Source organism: Pelodiscus sinensis, chromosome 27 (genome assembly GCF_049634645.1).
Source record: "Pelodiscus sinensis isolate JC-2024 chromosome 27, ASM4963464v1, whole genome shotgun sequence".
NCBI classification, from domain to species: Eukaryota; Metazoa; Chordata; order Testudines; family Trionychidae; genus Pelodiscus; species Pelodiscus sinensis.
In genome coordinates this window covers 7,382,578-7,399,492 of record NC_134737.1, presented here as the reverse complement: position 1 = coordinate 7,399,492, position 16,915 = coordinate 7,382,578, and the positions used below count along the sequence as shown (strand labels likewise).

General features: G+C 43.9%; 1 protein-coding gene across 2 annotated transcripts in view; it reads right to left on the bottom strand.

The window, feature by feature from the left end:
• Positions 1-16,915, bottom strand: part of DSTYK (dual serine/threonine and tyrosine protein kinase) — a 71,311-nt gene that overhangs the window by 19,176 nt on the left and 35,220 nt on the right. For both annotated transcript variants that reach the window (XM_075910508.1, XM_075910509.1), the window contains exon 3: positions 9,198-9,861. In XM_075910508.1, coding sequence (XP_075766623.1) covers positions 9,198-9,861 — 664 coding nt within the window. The remainder of the gene's footprint in view (positions 1-9,197; positions 9,862-16,915) is intronic.

The window sequence follows — 16,915 nt, the reverse complement described above, 5'->3', positions numbered from 1 at the left end:
CTTCTCAAGTATTATGATTAGCAGTGTTCTTTCAAAAATGAGTCAGGAAAAGGCCTTGTGGCAGATGCCACGTTAAACAGTTTAACATGGTTTTAACTTGGTTGGGAGAGTCATGATTTCTGCAGTTTTTATATAAGAGGAACTAAGAATACCTCTATAGCAGTGTTTCTTAAACTTTGTTTCATGGTACACTGGTGTGCCGCGGAGAACAGAGTTCGAAATGGCTGCCCTTAAAGGCCATTCCCCTGCCTTTTTTTTTTGGGGGGGGGGGGGGGCGTGCTCAACAAAAAAAAATCCTTGGTATTCCTCATAAGAAAAATTATTGTTCAGTGTTCCTCCATCTTAAAATGTTTAAGAAACACCGCTCTACAGACCAGACTGTTTAATGGTCTATAAGGAGCAGGAGTTTCACCCTATCCATAAATCAAGTGTTAACAAAACTGGCTTAGAAGTTGTGTAAGCTTGTTCTACAAGCATGCATCCTTTGTGGGCCACATACTAGATCTAAGACCCAAGACTAATGTGAAAGGCCAACTAGTCACCATTTGACCGCCAGAGGTTCTCACTTTTAAACAAAGTTAATTGTGTCCTTGTCTGTGTTTGCACCTCAATAAGAAAAACATTAGAAAAGTTTTATACATTCCTGCTCTTGACTAAATATTTTGCCAACCATTCTGCTAGCAAATGTTTACAGGCTTTTAAAAAAAAAAAGAGATACAAGCAAAGCATTTCTACGTATGTAACAACTTTGCTGACAGAAAGAAGGTAAAACTTTAAGGTACTGCTAGACTATTAGCTGTTTCTTAAAAGATGAACAACCATCTACATCTTAGAAGGGGAGCTGAGTTAGTCTCTAAGAGGAAAAACTAACAACAACATATAGTCCAGTAGCACCTAAAGACTAACAAAACATGTAGATGTTTTGTTAGACTTTAAGGTGCTGCTAAAACTATTTGTTGTTTAAAGTTTTTCCAGTTACAGACTAACACGGCTACTCCTCTGAAGAGAGTTCTTGAACACATTCGAATAGTGCAGGGGTTGACTAAGTAGAGAGGAGAGGGAGAAGACAAACCATTAATCTCTTTAACTCCATGATTCTCAGACTTTCCAAAGCCATAATCTCACCCCCAGCCAGTTCATTTTCTGACACAAATTTTTAGTTCTTTCACATTAAATTGACTGAAAAGTTACCACTAACCGCACAAAAGTTAGAGATTCAAGTCTCTGAATGTACTTTTTAATCCCTTGCCTATTCTACTGCAATTTCAAGCCAACTTAATAGCCTGTGCTAATACCATACACACTACTACAATGCTCCTGCCCGCTTCTTGACATTTACAGGATTACTATTAATAGTAGCATTAGTGTTATGTCATAGAACAGGGCCCCATTTATCAGACTCTGTAAAGACACTGAACAAAACGGTCTCCCAGCCTCAAGGAACTTATAATTGGCTCCCAATTAGAGACGAAGACTCGTTTTCAGAGGGCTGTGGTATGCTTCATTTTCCCGTGATACACTTGCCAATCTTCCATCTAATCCTCAAGATGGAAGGTGACAAGATTACCCTGGCCTCTGATTTCAAATGCACCTCTCAGCCCGCACTCCTTGAGAGTGGTGTGCTTGTGCAGATACTCGAGAGATTTAAATGCCACACTGCTGAGCACAACACCCATAGCACAGTTGTATGTTTTTACTGGTGGTGCACATAACCTTGGTGCACATTAATCTTTTCCGTCCATGTATGGAATAAATTTTGAGGGAACATTAGAACCATTTTCCAGTCAGAACTGAAATCCAGTCTCAACTCTACTGTTAAAAATAAGGTCTCATGCAAATCACCGATTGCTGTACCTCAGTTCCTCCAGATTTCTCACATCACAGAAAGATTATCTGGGGGGTTTATGTTGCCTAACATACAAATGCCAAGTGTTTTTTGATAGCTATTGAGCTAGTAAGTTGCTACTGAAACTGGCTCAGTACACGCACACAGTGCTCAGAGGTTAGGCTGGAGATCTGTATTTGAACATAAAATCCAGAGGGAGATTTTAGCTTCTTTAAAACAAATCAAGCGACTGCCTAATGACATCCCAGGCCACAAGAGGAGACTCCACCTTTCTTCTCATAGCACATTCTCAAATATTATCAGTCATCATATGAGCAGAGTCTGGTTTTACATGCTCCTGAAAGTCCACATGTACAAACAGAAGGCCAACTGCAGCATGTCTACACTGTAATTGACGGCGTGATTAGAGCGGAATTAGGGATACACTCACACAAGCTTCACAGTTGCAAAAGCAGCTAAAAGAAAAGCAATGAAGATGCTATGCAAGCTTACCAGAGACTCTGGATACATACTTGTATTGCTAGCCAGTGCTGTCATGTCTTTGCTGCTACTTGTAGCTGTGCTAGCTAGATTAACACTAGTTGCAGGCTCGCCTCCAAGGTGCAGTCATACCTGATTGTAGTTTGGTCACAGAACATACAAGTCCTTGGGCTAGGTCTAACTCCAAGTGCAACTGGCAGCAAGTGCTGCCCATAACCCAACCGCATGCACACCAAGTCTCTAGCTCCAGTTAAACGGCGCTTTAAAAACCTCTAGCTCACTAGCCATTAGCCCGGCAGATAAAAATTTTAAAAAATGGAAATGATTTAAATTGGATTTTTTGATAAAATGCTTTGAGGGGAAAAAAGCCTATGTAAAGATAGATGTAATTGAGATACATCATAGCTCCATCATAGCTCAAAAGATCTCATCATGGAACAGGGAATTCTCAATTCTAATTCGAAAGAAAAGTTTTGTAAATGATTTCCAATAGTTCATAGATTAGGGACCCAATTTTATAGAATTCCTAGGGCTTCTGTATCTATTAGAAAGATTAACCTAAATATCTACCCAGTGGAACTCAGTGCTCAATCTAGAACAGTGATTTTCAAACTGTTTTCCTTGCAATCCAGTAGAAGAAAAAACTGTAGATGACCACGACCCAACAATTATATCTTCACTAGAGTGAGGACTATGGGGTGGGGCCAGGATGGGGGGGGGAGGGGAGGAAGAGGAGAAGAGGGCTTCATTTGGGCATGCAGGTTCTGGGGTGGGGTAGGATGAGGGTTTTGGAGCGTAATAGGGGTTCCAGGCGGGGGGTGGGGGGGAGAAAGAGAGGTGTTCAGAGTATGAGAAGCAGCTCTGGGCTGGAGTAGGGGTGGGTTTCAGGGTGAGTGCAGGCCCCATCTGGGGGGTGCAGTTTCTGGGGCGGAATGCAGATGGTGTTTGGAGTGGAGGTGGTGGATCAGGGTTTAGAAAGGCTCAGGGCTGGGGCAGGGATTGCTGCTCAAGGTTGGGGCCTGGGCGTTCCTCTGCCAGCTCCCCGTTAGCAGTGCAGAAAGGGTGCTAATGCAGGCTTCATGCCTGACCCGGCACTGCAGACTACACCTCACAAGTTGCCAGCAGCCAGTGGAGGCCATGCAGAGAGCCCCATCCAGCCATGCCTAAGAGCTGGACCAGCTGCTGGCCGCTCCTGGGTCACAGCAGGGTCTGCAGTGCCAGGACAGGGAGGAAACCTGCCACAGCACCTCTGTGGCTTACACTACAGCAAGGCAAACTATTGCCTGTCATTCTGCCACCCAGTACTGTGTCACAACTCTTAACGTGAACATCACTGGTCTAAAAAAGATACCAGAGATGCTTAGTTTTACAGTTCTCAAATTGTGGCTGTGTGTCTCCAGAGCTACCGCGCTTGTTAACAGCAAACATGTTTTTAAATACGTAGAGGTAAGAAATAACAGGCCTCCATCCTATTGTCCCTCAGTAAATGTGTGTGCACAGACAATCTCTTACCTCTCTCTACAAGACTAAAGTTTCAAAGAGTTCAATGAATGGAAGCCAATATTTTAAATTTCTCATGTTGACCTGGCTGACATTTTTAAATGAAAATTAAACTGACTATTTTAACAAAAGCAAATTTGATTTTCAAAAACTTGAACGTTTAAATTAAAAATGCATGTTCTTGTTTTGGTAAAATATACTTGCTTGCTGTAGAAGAAAAAAAATATATATCCAGAATACATAATGTTGTTTTAGTTAAATACAACAATTTAAATGGTCTGTGTGGTGATGTTCTCCTAATACTGCATGGCAAGAGAATCCTCCAAACATTAATGATTAACCTGTTAAATTGAAGCAGATATTTGTGAAGTCACTAGGGCTATGTCTAGACTGCAGGCTTCTTTCGAAAGAGGCTCTTTCTAAAGCATTTTTCGAAAGAGCCTCTTTCGAAAGATCGCGTCTAGACTGCAGGCGGATCTTTCGAAAGAGAAATCCGCTTTTTCGAAAGAGAGCACCCAGCGAGTCTGGATGCTCTCTTTCGAAGACGGCCTCTTTACATTGAAGAACGCCTTCCTTCGAAAGAGGAACTTTCGAAGGAAGGCGTTCTTCCTCGTGAAACGAGGTTTACCGCCATCGAAAGAAAAGCTGCGTTCTTTCGAATTAATTTCGAAAGAACGTGGCTTGAGTCTGGACGCAGGGGAAGTTTTTTCAGGAAAAGGCTACTTTTCCCGAAAAAACCCCTGAGTCTGGACACGGCCTAGGAGGTGAACTGCTTCAGTTACCTTTGATAAATGAAGTAAACCAATCATTCATTTTCTGATAGAGCTCTACAACTTATCTGAATGGCTTTCAAAATAAATTACTTAAAAATCTGTAGTGTGTACCTTCTAAAAATGAAACCTACATCCCTGAGTTGAGGAATGCGTATTAAGGTTAAGACAACCAAGAAGAATGCATCTTTATGTAGAAAGCCATGATTAAATTGAAACTGAAGTTTCATGCTGCTCTGTTCAAGCTAGTAATGCAGAGGGAATTCCATTACTCCAGGACAAGTAAAACAAAAACTCTACGCCAGGTAAGTGTTAAATTCGGTGTGACCACCCTGCCTCAAGCAGAGTTAGCTCAAACAACACTGCAGTATAGAGTAACAGGTAGTGATGATAGCTGTACTTACAAAACAAACATTCTATCATTTTACGTAAGTCACAGAATAATCTCTCACTAACCAATGGTGACTGCACCACACACACAAAAATCAGGCTACATAATATTGCACATACTCATCCTCCACTTGATAGCAGGTGCTCTATTCCACACCTTCCAGCTCGCCTAGAAGTCTGCATGCAATTTGTTTCCTAGCTTTAAAAGAAAATCAAAAGTGCAAGTCTAGAAACGTAAAAGCCTCTTTAGAACACTAAGTGCTATCTGAAGGTAAGAGAAAAGCAAATAACTTCCTCCAATCTTACAATTGGAAGCTATTTTCAATTTTGTTTGAAGCGGAAAACCCCTTCATGTCACTTCAAAGGGCATTTCCATCTCAAGGTTCCTTCCTGCAGGACCAAACGTAACCACATATCATTGCCGGACAAGCAAGAGAAAGTCTCCAAGTATATGCCACATCAAAGCATCCATTTGTTGCTAATCATGGGACCGTCCTAGTGCCCCAGACCAAAAAGACTCAGAGCGTTAGTTACTTAAAGTCTACCCCAGTCTCTCCAGGAGCCAAAAGCTACCAAAAGAAGCTACATCTCACTAGAAAGTGCACTGAGAAAACATGCATCTTCAAAAGCTAGAACACCCTCCATGGTGTTCAGTTTGCAAGAGCAGGCCTTTCCAAAAGAGGGAAGCCAGGGTTGAGCTTGGCAGTTGCTCCATGATGGGAGAGGACTAAAAGGACAGGCTGGACCAAATCCTGGGAGATTTCCTGCCCACACAACTTCCAGAGGAGCGAGCAGGTTTTGGCACAAGATTTGAAGCCCTGTGCTAAGGGCCGCTTTCTGCTCTCTAGCTCCCAACAGCCAACCCTTCCTTATCAGGACACTGTGGGCAATGCTAGTCACCACTCTGGGGCCGTGAAAGAATTTTTCCCCCATTCCACCCCATTGGTCAAGATTGATTTGGGCTTTTGTCTTCCCCAGAGAAGACTACAGGTTGAGATTTGGGCAACAGGAAGGCTGGAATTCTGCTCCTGGAAGCCAGAGTCAGAACCCATGTGAAAATTCTGTAGCGGCTGCACATTCTGGAAGGTGCACAGCTATGGAATTCACTGATTTAGGCTCCAGATCCAAAGTGGTAACAGAGGGCATCTGAAGGCTCCCTCCTTAAGAGATGGATCAACATGCCTATTTCCCCATCCCGGGGAACATGCAACCCAGAGGCAGACACTGCCACACAGCAATTGCATTTTATGACAGTGCTGTCTTGCTGCAGAGGTCACCTCAACCCCCCCAAAATGGCAAGGATTATAGTGGGTCACTGGAGGCACTGTCTAGTGTGATGGCTGGCTTCTCCTGCAGCTGGAGCACCCTAAGAATTGACAAAGGATCAGTGTGGACTCCGTGACTGCCTTGTCCCCTGATGGGATCTTTGGATGTAATCTCACCAGTAAAACTGCAGGCTAGTTAAAACCCACACCATGCGTTCTTCCGTGCATTGAGCATGGCAAACAAACAGTTTTAGGAACTAGATCATACATTCAGGCTATGTCTAGACTACGCTGAAGTTTCAAAAAGAGGATATGCAAATTCTGTGGGAATTGGCATATCTTCTTCCGATTTCACTTTCAAAAGCAGAGTTTTTGAAAGTGAAAGTAGTCACAACACGGAATTTTTGGCAAACCTTCCCCCCCTTTTTCAAAAAGCCACTCTTCCTCAAAAAATGAGCTTTATGTGGCTTTTCGAAAAAGGGGAGGTTGCAACACACACACACACACACACACACACACACACACACACACACCCCTTTCACTTTTGAAAGTGAGGTTGGAACAAGATACGCAAATTCCTGTGGAATTTGCATATCATCCTTCGAAACATCAGCGTAGTCACAACATCAGGTGACAGCCCAAAGGTGAACAGGAAATAAAAACAGTGGTAAGGTAGCCAGGGACCTGTACAAAAGTGTTTTATTTTTATTTTGAGGGTTCAATACTGTAAAGCTGTTTAAGAGAACAGACCTCACCTATGAAAGGGGAAGAAAGGGACTTTCAGTTCTAGGAGTGCAGGGTAGAGTCTTTAAGAGATTTACAATTAGTCCTCACAACCCGAGTTCCCTCTAAGCTGTGTAGCCACACAGCTGTCTTTCAAGCGCTGCTCATTCTTGTGCCACTAGGGTTGCCAGGTGTCCAGTATTCACCTGGACAGTCCAGTATTTTCGGCTCCTGTCCACTTAAAAAAAAAAAAAAAAAAAATCAGGAAATACCAGACACCTAAAATGTCTGGTATTTTCTGAATTTTTCCCCTGGCCAGGAGGCGAAAATGCCGGGCGCCTGGCAACCCTACACACACTCACCGCCCAGCCTCCCTCCTGGTCTATGCATTTCCTAATTTTTTATTTCTGTTATGCTTAAATTTAATTATTTGAATACTGTGATGAGTTCTAAAATGCCTAATCTGTCCTGGCTGGAATAATTATCCCTGTAGTAACTTTTAAAAATATATAGGGTTTGTTTCTATTGTTGGTGCACATCCACAGTCTCAATATTGGTGCACATAAAATTCATTATGCACATGGATGGAAAGCATTAGAGGGAACATTACTCACAACTACAGCTAGGCCAACCAGTAAAGTTTCAGTTCACTGACAATTAAAAAGGACTATAGTTTTCTCAATTTTGGCAGTTGAAAAGTCAAAACAATATTTTGCGATCAAACAAAAGGTTTTAGAGTACTTTTTACAAGTTTGTTTATGTATGTATATATAAATAAATAAATACACATCAATAAACAAAAATAAATTAAAACAAATATAAATAAAAGCATAAATAAATAACTTGTATATATAAATAAAAAAGCAACTTCCCTATGAAGTAGATTACAAGAGGTCAGAGTGACACGTTCCAAGAAAATTCTGAAACAATTTAGGCTTTTTGACCAACAATTTGACAAAGGCAAGATGAATCTGTAAAATGCTTTGGTGTTGACAAACCTGCATTTCTTGATTTTGCATGTTGATTTTTACTATAGTTCTTCTCACAACTATTCCCCAAGGAGGAACGGCAATTATTGTCTCCCATTGCAAGATGGGACATTAAGGCCTACAGCTTATCTACACCCGAAACCCAACAGCGGCACAGCTCCAGTGCTGTTCTAGTCTTGTGCAGCCAGTACCTATACACATGGGAAGGGCTCTTGTCAGCATGGGAAATCCACCTCCCTGCGAGACAACAGATAGAAGAATTCTTCCATTGACATATTGAGGTCTACACCAGAGTTTAGATCTGCTCAGTTATATTGCTCACAGGCATGGATTTCTCAACAAGGTAGCCAAGTCAAGCTAACTTTTTAGTGCAGGCCAGACCTAAGTAGTGTGTCCTGGTCTACACAGGATGAGTTACTATCAGAATGAATTAGAAATCTGGCATTCCTGGTCTTGTCTTGTGTTAAGGCCTACTTCTGTGATATGCTTGGGGGGTGGGGAGAACAACACTCCAGTGTAGACAACTATACAAATTGTTTGCTTTACAGACTAGATGATGCAAAAGAGGTGATACAGGAAGGCAGATCTCTGAGCCCCATTTATACTAGGGATGTTAAAAATCATGTAATAGGGTAACTGTGCAACTGCTGAAAATCTTAGTGGTTACATGGTGACCTGTGCTGCAGGTTCTTCAGTATCAAGTTTTGCTGTGGGCTTTGAAGTTAACCCTTCTCTCCAGAACAGGGGCGGCCAAGGGCTGCCTGCTCAACACCCAGGGAGGCAGCTTTGCTGAGTGTAACTGATACCATTCACAGATAAGCATCCACTTACTGGTTAAATGGTTAGTTGTAACCCTAAACCGGACATCCCTTTTATATTAGGGATGTTAAATTTAGATTCATTAACTAATCGAATAGTCGATGGGATTTCCATCAACTGTTCAATTAGTCAATAAGGGCACCTCTGCCTTTGAACTGTAGCAAAAGCCCTTCTGGGCTCTTGCTCCAGTTCAAAAGCAGAAGCCCCACAGGGAGTGTGGAGCAGGCTCTTGTACATTTCAAAAGCAGAATCAGAGCAGAACCGGCATGAGCGGAGGAACCTCTTCCCTGCCCATCCTGGCTAGCAGCTACTGATGACCTATGCTCTACAGTTTATCTAGCTTTTTTTTTTTTTTAAACCCTCTTACAGTCTTGGACTTCACACCATCCTCTGGCAAGGAGTTCTCAGACATTACCTTTGAATTCCATGTTAGCAGCATCTTCCAGCAGCTCCTCTTTCATGTTATTGAGAGTCTCTATGATCATGTCCTTCATCTCCTCTTGCTTGCGATTAGCAATAGCCATCAGAGACTCATAGAGCTCATTCTCCTTTTTGCGGGTGTACTCCAGCCGTTTTGGGGTGATCTGCAAGTCTCGCTGCATATCAAAAGCCTGGTTGATGAAGATGTCCAAGCAGCGGCAGTGCACCAGGTTCAGAATGGTGGCTGCATCCACCAGGTGCTTCTGCAGTACCTGCCTGGAGAAAGTGCTCAGGAGGCGGAATTTCTCCACCTGCTCCACCAGCATGCTCTGGGCTTTGGCATCAGAACTAGGGGCCCCACAGCTGCAGTGGTTAGTACTCAGATAGTCTAGGTCCATCAGCTGACAATACAGGGATGACTTCTCATTCTCAGCCTTCTTGGGAGAGATCAGCTCAGCCTCGGACTCTGGCACTTTGCAAAAGAAAACAGGCAAAGAGAATTTCTCTTTTATTTCCCGCAGTTCACGTTCATCAGATGCTGAGAGTTTTGCCTCACTGATGGCAAAGGTGACGACAGGTAGGACATTGTTCACATACTCTCCCAAGATGACCTCTGCAGACTGGAATCCCCGACATGGGGCTACCACAACGTCCACCTCCTGAAAGAATCACAAATGATTTTAAGTTTTAGCAATTAACCCTTGCTGAGAACCCTCCCATCCTCCCTCTTTGCACTGAAAACTCATCCCCTTGGCAGGATTCATTTCATGGTCTATAACGGGGTTAGCAATCTTTCCAAAGCAGCATGCCAAGATTTAATCCTCCTGCCCCGTTCTCCCGGGAAGGGAGGGGCTCTCTCCACCACGCACTCCATGGACCACCTGGGTCAATGCAAACCTTTCCGCAGACTACCAGTTGCTAATGGAAACTCACCTTTAAATTAAACCATTCTCCCCAGCTGCAGCACTAGCAATATGGCTCAGGCCTAATTATGTAATTAAATTATTGAACCGATTAAGCATTTTAACCCTCTCATGTTAATTTATCAAACTTCATTTTAAATGAAGTAAAATATTATGTCCAACACAAAAGGTTTCAAGGTTTTCTTCGTTTGTGGCAGGGGTAGGGAACCTTTTTGATTTGGAGTCACTGACTTGCAGAAGGGAAAAAAAAAAAAAAAAAAAAAAAAAAAAAAAAGGTGTTGGACCACACAAGGGAAAAGCAAAAAAAACCACAAACCTCCTAAAACCTCCAACCCTCATTGATGTGGCCCCCAACCGAGATGCCTCACACTTCTGGCACTCTAGTCCCCCACGAGGTGAAGAGAAGAGACAGGAAGGAGTGAGGTATAGGGCTTCCCATAGGCCAGATTTACTTTACTTTTCTGGGGTTCTAGAGTTAGTGGATTTTGTGGACCCCCTCCGGCTCTGGGATGGGAACAAAAAAGTGAGGGGTTCAATGTGCAGGACATGGTGAGGAGGACAGTACCTGGAAGGGAGTTTGGGGGCAATAACGCAGAAAAGGTGAGAGGATGAAGTGCAGATTCTGCAAAGTAAAGTTGTATCCCTCCTCCTCACATCTTCCCTCGCTCCAGCCCCAGGATCCCCCCAGCCTGATCCCTTGCATCACCTCATCCCCCTCAGTGCAACCCCTACCCCCTCCCATCCTGCCCCACATCCTTCTTCAGTTAATGCACACTAGCAGGGCAGCTGGGGTGAGGAGAGGTGGGGAGGGGGAAGCATAGTCTCTTCCCTGCGTGGCCCAGCACTTTGCCTGCGGCTCCGGGCCTGGGAGAGGCAGAGCCCAGGGCTGGCGCCAGCCCTGCTAGGCACAGTGGAGCACTGGGAAAGGGACTCCCTGCACCCACACACAGCTTATAGGGAGCAGCGTGGCACAGCCCGGGCCCCAGCATGCCACGTGCGCCGGCTGCACAACCTCGGCTCTGCAGAACAGGCCCAGCCTCGCGACCCTTCCAAAGGAGGAGGCAGCTCCAGGGACGCACATATGCCGCTTGTGGCACGTGCCAGGGGTTACTGACCCCTGGTCTAGAAACATGCAATAACCATGAGTCCATGGGGCTGGTTGCAGCTTCTCCAAGATCCTTCTATTAGCCTATATAAGTCATTATTCAAGATCATTTCTCATTCTTTTTAGGGTCTATAACAATATTAGCCAATGAAGCCCTGGAATCAACATACAAGGTTCAAATCTAGCCCAAGTTTCACATGGCAGTATAAGATACATGGTTTTATTTTAGATCTCAAGCCTCTTTCTCTCTTGCGAGAACTGACTTTCATTTCACTGTGAAAGATTATGAGAACAGAGACTAAATATCTTTGCTCGCTTTAATATTTCAGCCTTGCCACTCGAGTCACTTCATTTTCACTCATCATATCTCGCTGAGATATGGTTAGAATGTTTTCAAGTTAATTGAAGCTATTGAAGTCACTGACTCAAGATCAATGTATTTGTGGTTCAGCCTTTAAGACCTTCTACAGTACTGGGATGATTTTCAGGATGGTTATTAGTGAGAGTACGCTGCCAGCCTGGAGAATGAAGTTATTTGATCCACAACACAAGAAGAGCTCAGGGAAACTTGTGCTGTTCGCTCTGCTATCTGCTAGAGGCACTCAACCAGATCTTGGAAGGGACATTTAGAGCAAAACAGGAGTTCAGCCTCCCTGGCCTATTCTGACCATTTCTAGAATGCCAACAAAGGGCAGTTAGTTTCCACAAAGTTCTGGAAAACAGACAATACATTGCAACCAATGAACTCATTAGATGTATGGTAATGCCAAATTCTCACACCAGAGTAAATGCAGGACCACAGATGTCGCTGAACTAGACACACCCAGCACAGAGTTTACCAGCAGCTGGGAGCAGAACTGGATGGTCAGACCAGCTGAGGCCCTGGGGCATCACACTCCACAGCCAGCCAGGATGCTGGAGGGGCCAGGAAGGCCAGGGGTGGGGGGGGGGGGGGGGGGGGAGGAGGGAAAAGAACGCAGAGCCTACAATTGGCAGAACTGTAAGTGCTGGCAGGGCTTACAAGCACCACTGGAGCTTGGGGGCCAGGCACAGAAGTGCCAGGTAGCTGGGGAGAAGAACCCAGCTGAGAGGCTGACTCCCTTTGGACCCAGACCTTCCCTGGTCTGACAAACTCCCTTGTCTGGGACTGGTCAGGTCCCCAGGGTGCTGGACCAGGGAGGTCCAACCTGTACTGCACAGAGCTGGCTCTGAACTAGTTACCTAGAGAAAAGGCTACCCTATAACTATTTCCACCCCCACTGCCAACCAGGCATAGAATCATAGAATAATAGGATTGGAAGGGACCTCAAGAGGTCATCGAGTCCAGCCCCCCGCCCTCAAGGCAGGACCAAGCTCCACCTGCAATGCTTCTGAATAGGGCTGTAAAAATCCCATTTAAATAACCAGTAAACTGATAAAATGAGGTCGGGGGAAGACTTCAGGCCCCCTGCGGGCAGAAACTACTCCAGCCCAGCTGCTTCCAGCCCCACACAGAACTGCCGGCTCTCAACCCACGTGGGCTACGAGTCAGCACCCCAAACTAGGGCCCAGCAGGGGAGCTCCCCAACTACCAGTTAATTGTTACTCAGTAAGCATCACCTATTAAGGGTTATGCTAACCCATTAACATCCCTTACCCATCTCTCCCCTTCCAATTCACCAAGGCATTTCACCAATAAGAAAAAACATAGCCCTATATCACTAATTTATACAGCTCAATGCATTTCAGAAAACATGGTAAGTATCTCAGGTACAGCTGGGGGTGGATTCCACATAAGTTAAGTGACTGGCCCAAATGGGACTGGAGTTCTTACTGGGTTGCAGTGATTATTGATGTCCATGAATAACTCATCAGAAACGTATGACTTAGACTGATCACTTAAGTGGGCTAGTCTGAACTGGTCTCTTTATATTGTCCCAGTAATTAACTCCGCTGTCATAATGTTCACTTAGTTTTTTTATTGCATAAATGACAATGGCTAAGTGTAGCAGCAGTGGATAGTCTATTCGGGGAAGTAACTAGATGAACAGAGGATTGATGCAGAATGTTCCATGTGTGTCAGTCATACAGTATCTATGTACAGCTGGTCTAAAAAGACCAGTACATAACTGCAAAACGGATCAAAGAACTTCTGATGCTTCTAGCCAAAATTGTAAAGATGCTCTGCCTGTCCACATACAACCTAAACTTTACCTGACTGACTGCTATGCATGTGTATTTCATTTCTGAACCTAGGAGAAAAGGTTAAAAACTGTTTTTAATATGTTTGAATGAATAGTGACTGGGGAAAAAAAACAAAAAACCAGCAATGGTCCTTAAAGATTTGGTTCAAGGTCAACAAAGTAGTGAGGGAAGTTAGTAAGGATTTTCTGTTCCTTTCTCCAAAGGTACAGATAGTGTTAAAATGATGCCTTCCCTGACTGGACACTTAGAGCTTTTAAACTGTTTTATAACTACATGGTGGCTTAATGGATCATTGGAGGTATTTAAGAGCAGGTTAGACAGACATGTCAGGGATCTTAGATATTGCTTGGTCCCACCGTGAGGGCAGGGGACTGTACCTGATGACCTCTTGGAAGTCCCTTCCAGTTCTAGCATTCTAGGATTCTAACACAATAAACCAATGTAGATGCAACAGTCTAAAAGAAAAGATAACTTCGCTACTAAGTAGTGTATTTTATTTTTAAAATTAGGGTGAGGCTGTTAGGATCATGAGCAAGGTTCTTAGGGAGAAGGGAAGTGGTGGGGGCTGGAGCAGCTCACCACCTGCAACAGGTAAGGGGCTGTTCTAGCCTTGTAGGGGGTCCCACCACAGACAGGGGCTGCTCTTGTCATGCAGAGCGGCCCCTGTCTGGCAAGCCCCAACGCCCTGCAGGCAGGGGCAGAGAGGAGAAATGCTCTCGTTGGGCCTCAGCCGGGGAGGGGGGGGAAGCACGCGCACCATGTGCCTCCTTTAATCAGTTAATAGGTTAAACATTATGTTTAGACCATTACATCAATTTAAACAAAAAAAAAAATAAACAGGATTTTACATTCCTATCCTGGATGGCCTGCATCCTGATGCTCCACTGGTTGACTCCGCCACTTGGAAGAGCTAATACTTAACTTACAATGAATAGCCAGCTCTGAAACAAGCTGTATTTGCATTTGATGAAGAGTTAAATATTTCCATTTGGGTGTGTCTGAAAGGCTTTAAGAGTTCAAGAGAAACGCCCACATAATCCAGAAATGAAAGTGAGATCTTTACTGTGCACCAGAAGGAGCCACTCTGAGCTTTTGACTAGGAATTTAGTCATTTTTTTTACTCTAATGAAAGACTCCAATGGTTTCCCATTTTTCTCCCTAAAAAGAAGTCTTGCCAGCATTTTGCTTGTTATGATTGTCATGGGACTCCGAACCACGTAGCTAAACAAGAGTACAAGTTACAGAAAAATTGGGTGGACAATTCTGCAATATTCACATTGACAGATGACTCATATGGATGTCTATAAACAAAGGAGGAAGCCAGTGCTGTCTCTAGGAGACGGGCAAAAAGAAAAAAAAACAAAAACCCAATAAAATGCAGTACGAGCAACTGGTCTCTGCTTTGTAAGGTTTTCCGGCAACATTAGCAGCATTTGTTTTCTTTACTGTCGTGAGGTAATGTACTCCAATTTATGGAACTTCTCTGAATATTTCCATGTGCTATTCAGCATCATCTTCTTAAATCTTGGATTACAAACCCTTTAAGGCAGCCATCTAGTATTCTTGCATGTGCCCTGCATCACATACACCTCTGGTGCTCTAGAATCATTTTCTTAGGTCTATTTCACTAAGAGGACTGTTGCTAGCTAGAGTCATATGGGGATTCATGGAAATATCTTGGAACCCTAAGTCAGTCCTCACTACATTAGAGCTGACAGTAAGTATGCTTTGCAGTATTTGACAAAAGCTTTCAAAACATTATTGTAAAATAATTACATTCATGTTTTCCTGAAGTTAAAACCCTACCTAAATGAAGACTTGATGCCTTGGAGACCTGAACACCAATTACACAAGTATCTGGGTTACAATTCTGCTTCTTGGGAGAACATTGCCTGACAACTGAATAGGTATTGTCAATGTAAGAACTAATACAAGTAAGCCAATTTGGAATGCCATTTTCCTCTCTGGGACCGCCTGTGCATATTTCTCTCAACTAAATTCTGTACAAGCTCAGACACTAGCTCCAGTAATAAAATAAAATTAAACATACGGGTAAAAGGGAAAGATTCTATAGACAAATACATATGGGAGAAGAGACAAGCAACTGAAGATCTTTATCTTTTACTCTTGCATTGTACTGCAGGATAAAAAAAATTGGCAAGGAATTTTCATGTTCTCATATACCATCCTCGTCAGCAGCAAATAAGTCTCATCCAGTACTTCTAATAGGACTCTTGTACACACACACACACACACACACACACACACACACACTTATATCTGGGACACTCATTTTCCATTTATTTTGAGGAAAGACTTCTGTAGTTAGAGGTACTCCGTGGTGATCCTTTGTTAACCTAGTGTTTACTGGTGACTTTCACTAGGCATAATCTACTTGCACTCTCAACTCAGTATTTCACTCAAGTACTAACCCAATTACAGTAACCTTCTAATTCCAAGAAAGGGTCTACCATAATGCAATAACTTGATCAACAACCAGATGCTGTTGGGCTGCACCACTCATGGCAGAGTCCAGATGGGCCCCAGCTGGAGCAAGTTGGAAGGCAGCTGAGGGTGGGGGAGCCCGGCTCCGGCTGCCCTAAGTTCCCACCCCATGCAGACTGCCAGAACGTCTGCACCAGAGCTAAACAGATAGCTCTGCAGCGGCGGAGCTTACAGGGAATTTAGGTCATCACCCTCTGCAAATAAAAGCTGTTAGTGCTACTTTGTTTATTTGGATAAAGACCTTCTGTGTCAAATAGGAATTCTGCTCCACTATGGAGGTTTGTGGTCTTCCACCCAGAAAAGGGCCAATTACACAAAAGTCTACAGATCAACACACAAGAGATAGGAAACAAGTTTGAACTGTGTTAACACACTAGACTCTTCTCAACTTACTGCAAAAATCCCCACAGAATCTGAGACACACAGATCACTAAGCCAGCAAAACTGAAAGTAGGAACATTCAGAGCAAAGCACCAGCCCCAGAGTCTGGGGTAACTAGATATGGTGGAAGGAAATACAAGTTTCACAGTGATTGTTCTTCTGAACACCCTCCCAGCACAGATCTCACATTGGCAGGCCCAGTGTAAGACCTAAACAGAAATGCACTTAGACATTTAATCTGGTGCACAGCAGAAGCACTTAGCAAGAGTCCCTCAGGCTAGCTTAAATGCAGTAGTACCATATTGGGGTTTGGAGGAAAGATTCAGTCAGAATCCAGCCACACACAGTATATCTATACTGCACAAGGCAGTAAACCTCAGAGCCCAGGTCAACTGATTTCAGCTTGAGTAGAAGGCTAGAGGACAGCTGTGAAGATATTCAAGCTCCGTCTGGATCTTGGGCTTAAAGGCCCCTCCTGCCTGCTGGGTCGGAGAGCACAGGTTCCAGCCAAATCCAAAAAGAGTTTACATTGCTATTTTAGCTCTGTAGCACACGCCTGAGTCACTTGATCCAGGCTCTGAGACTTGCTTCCAAGCATCTTCCTTCACAGAGTAG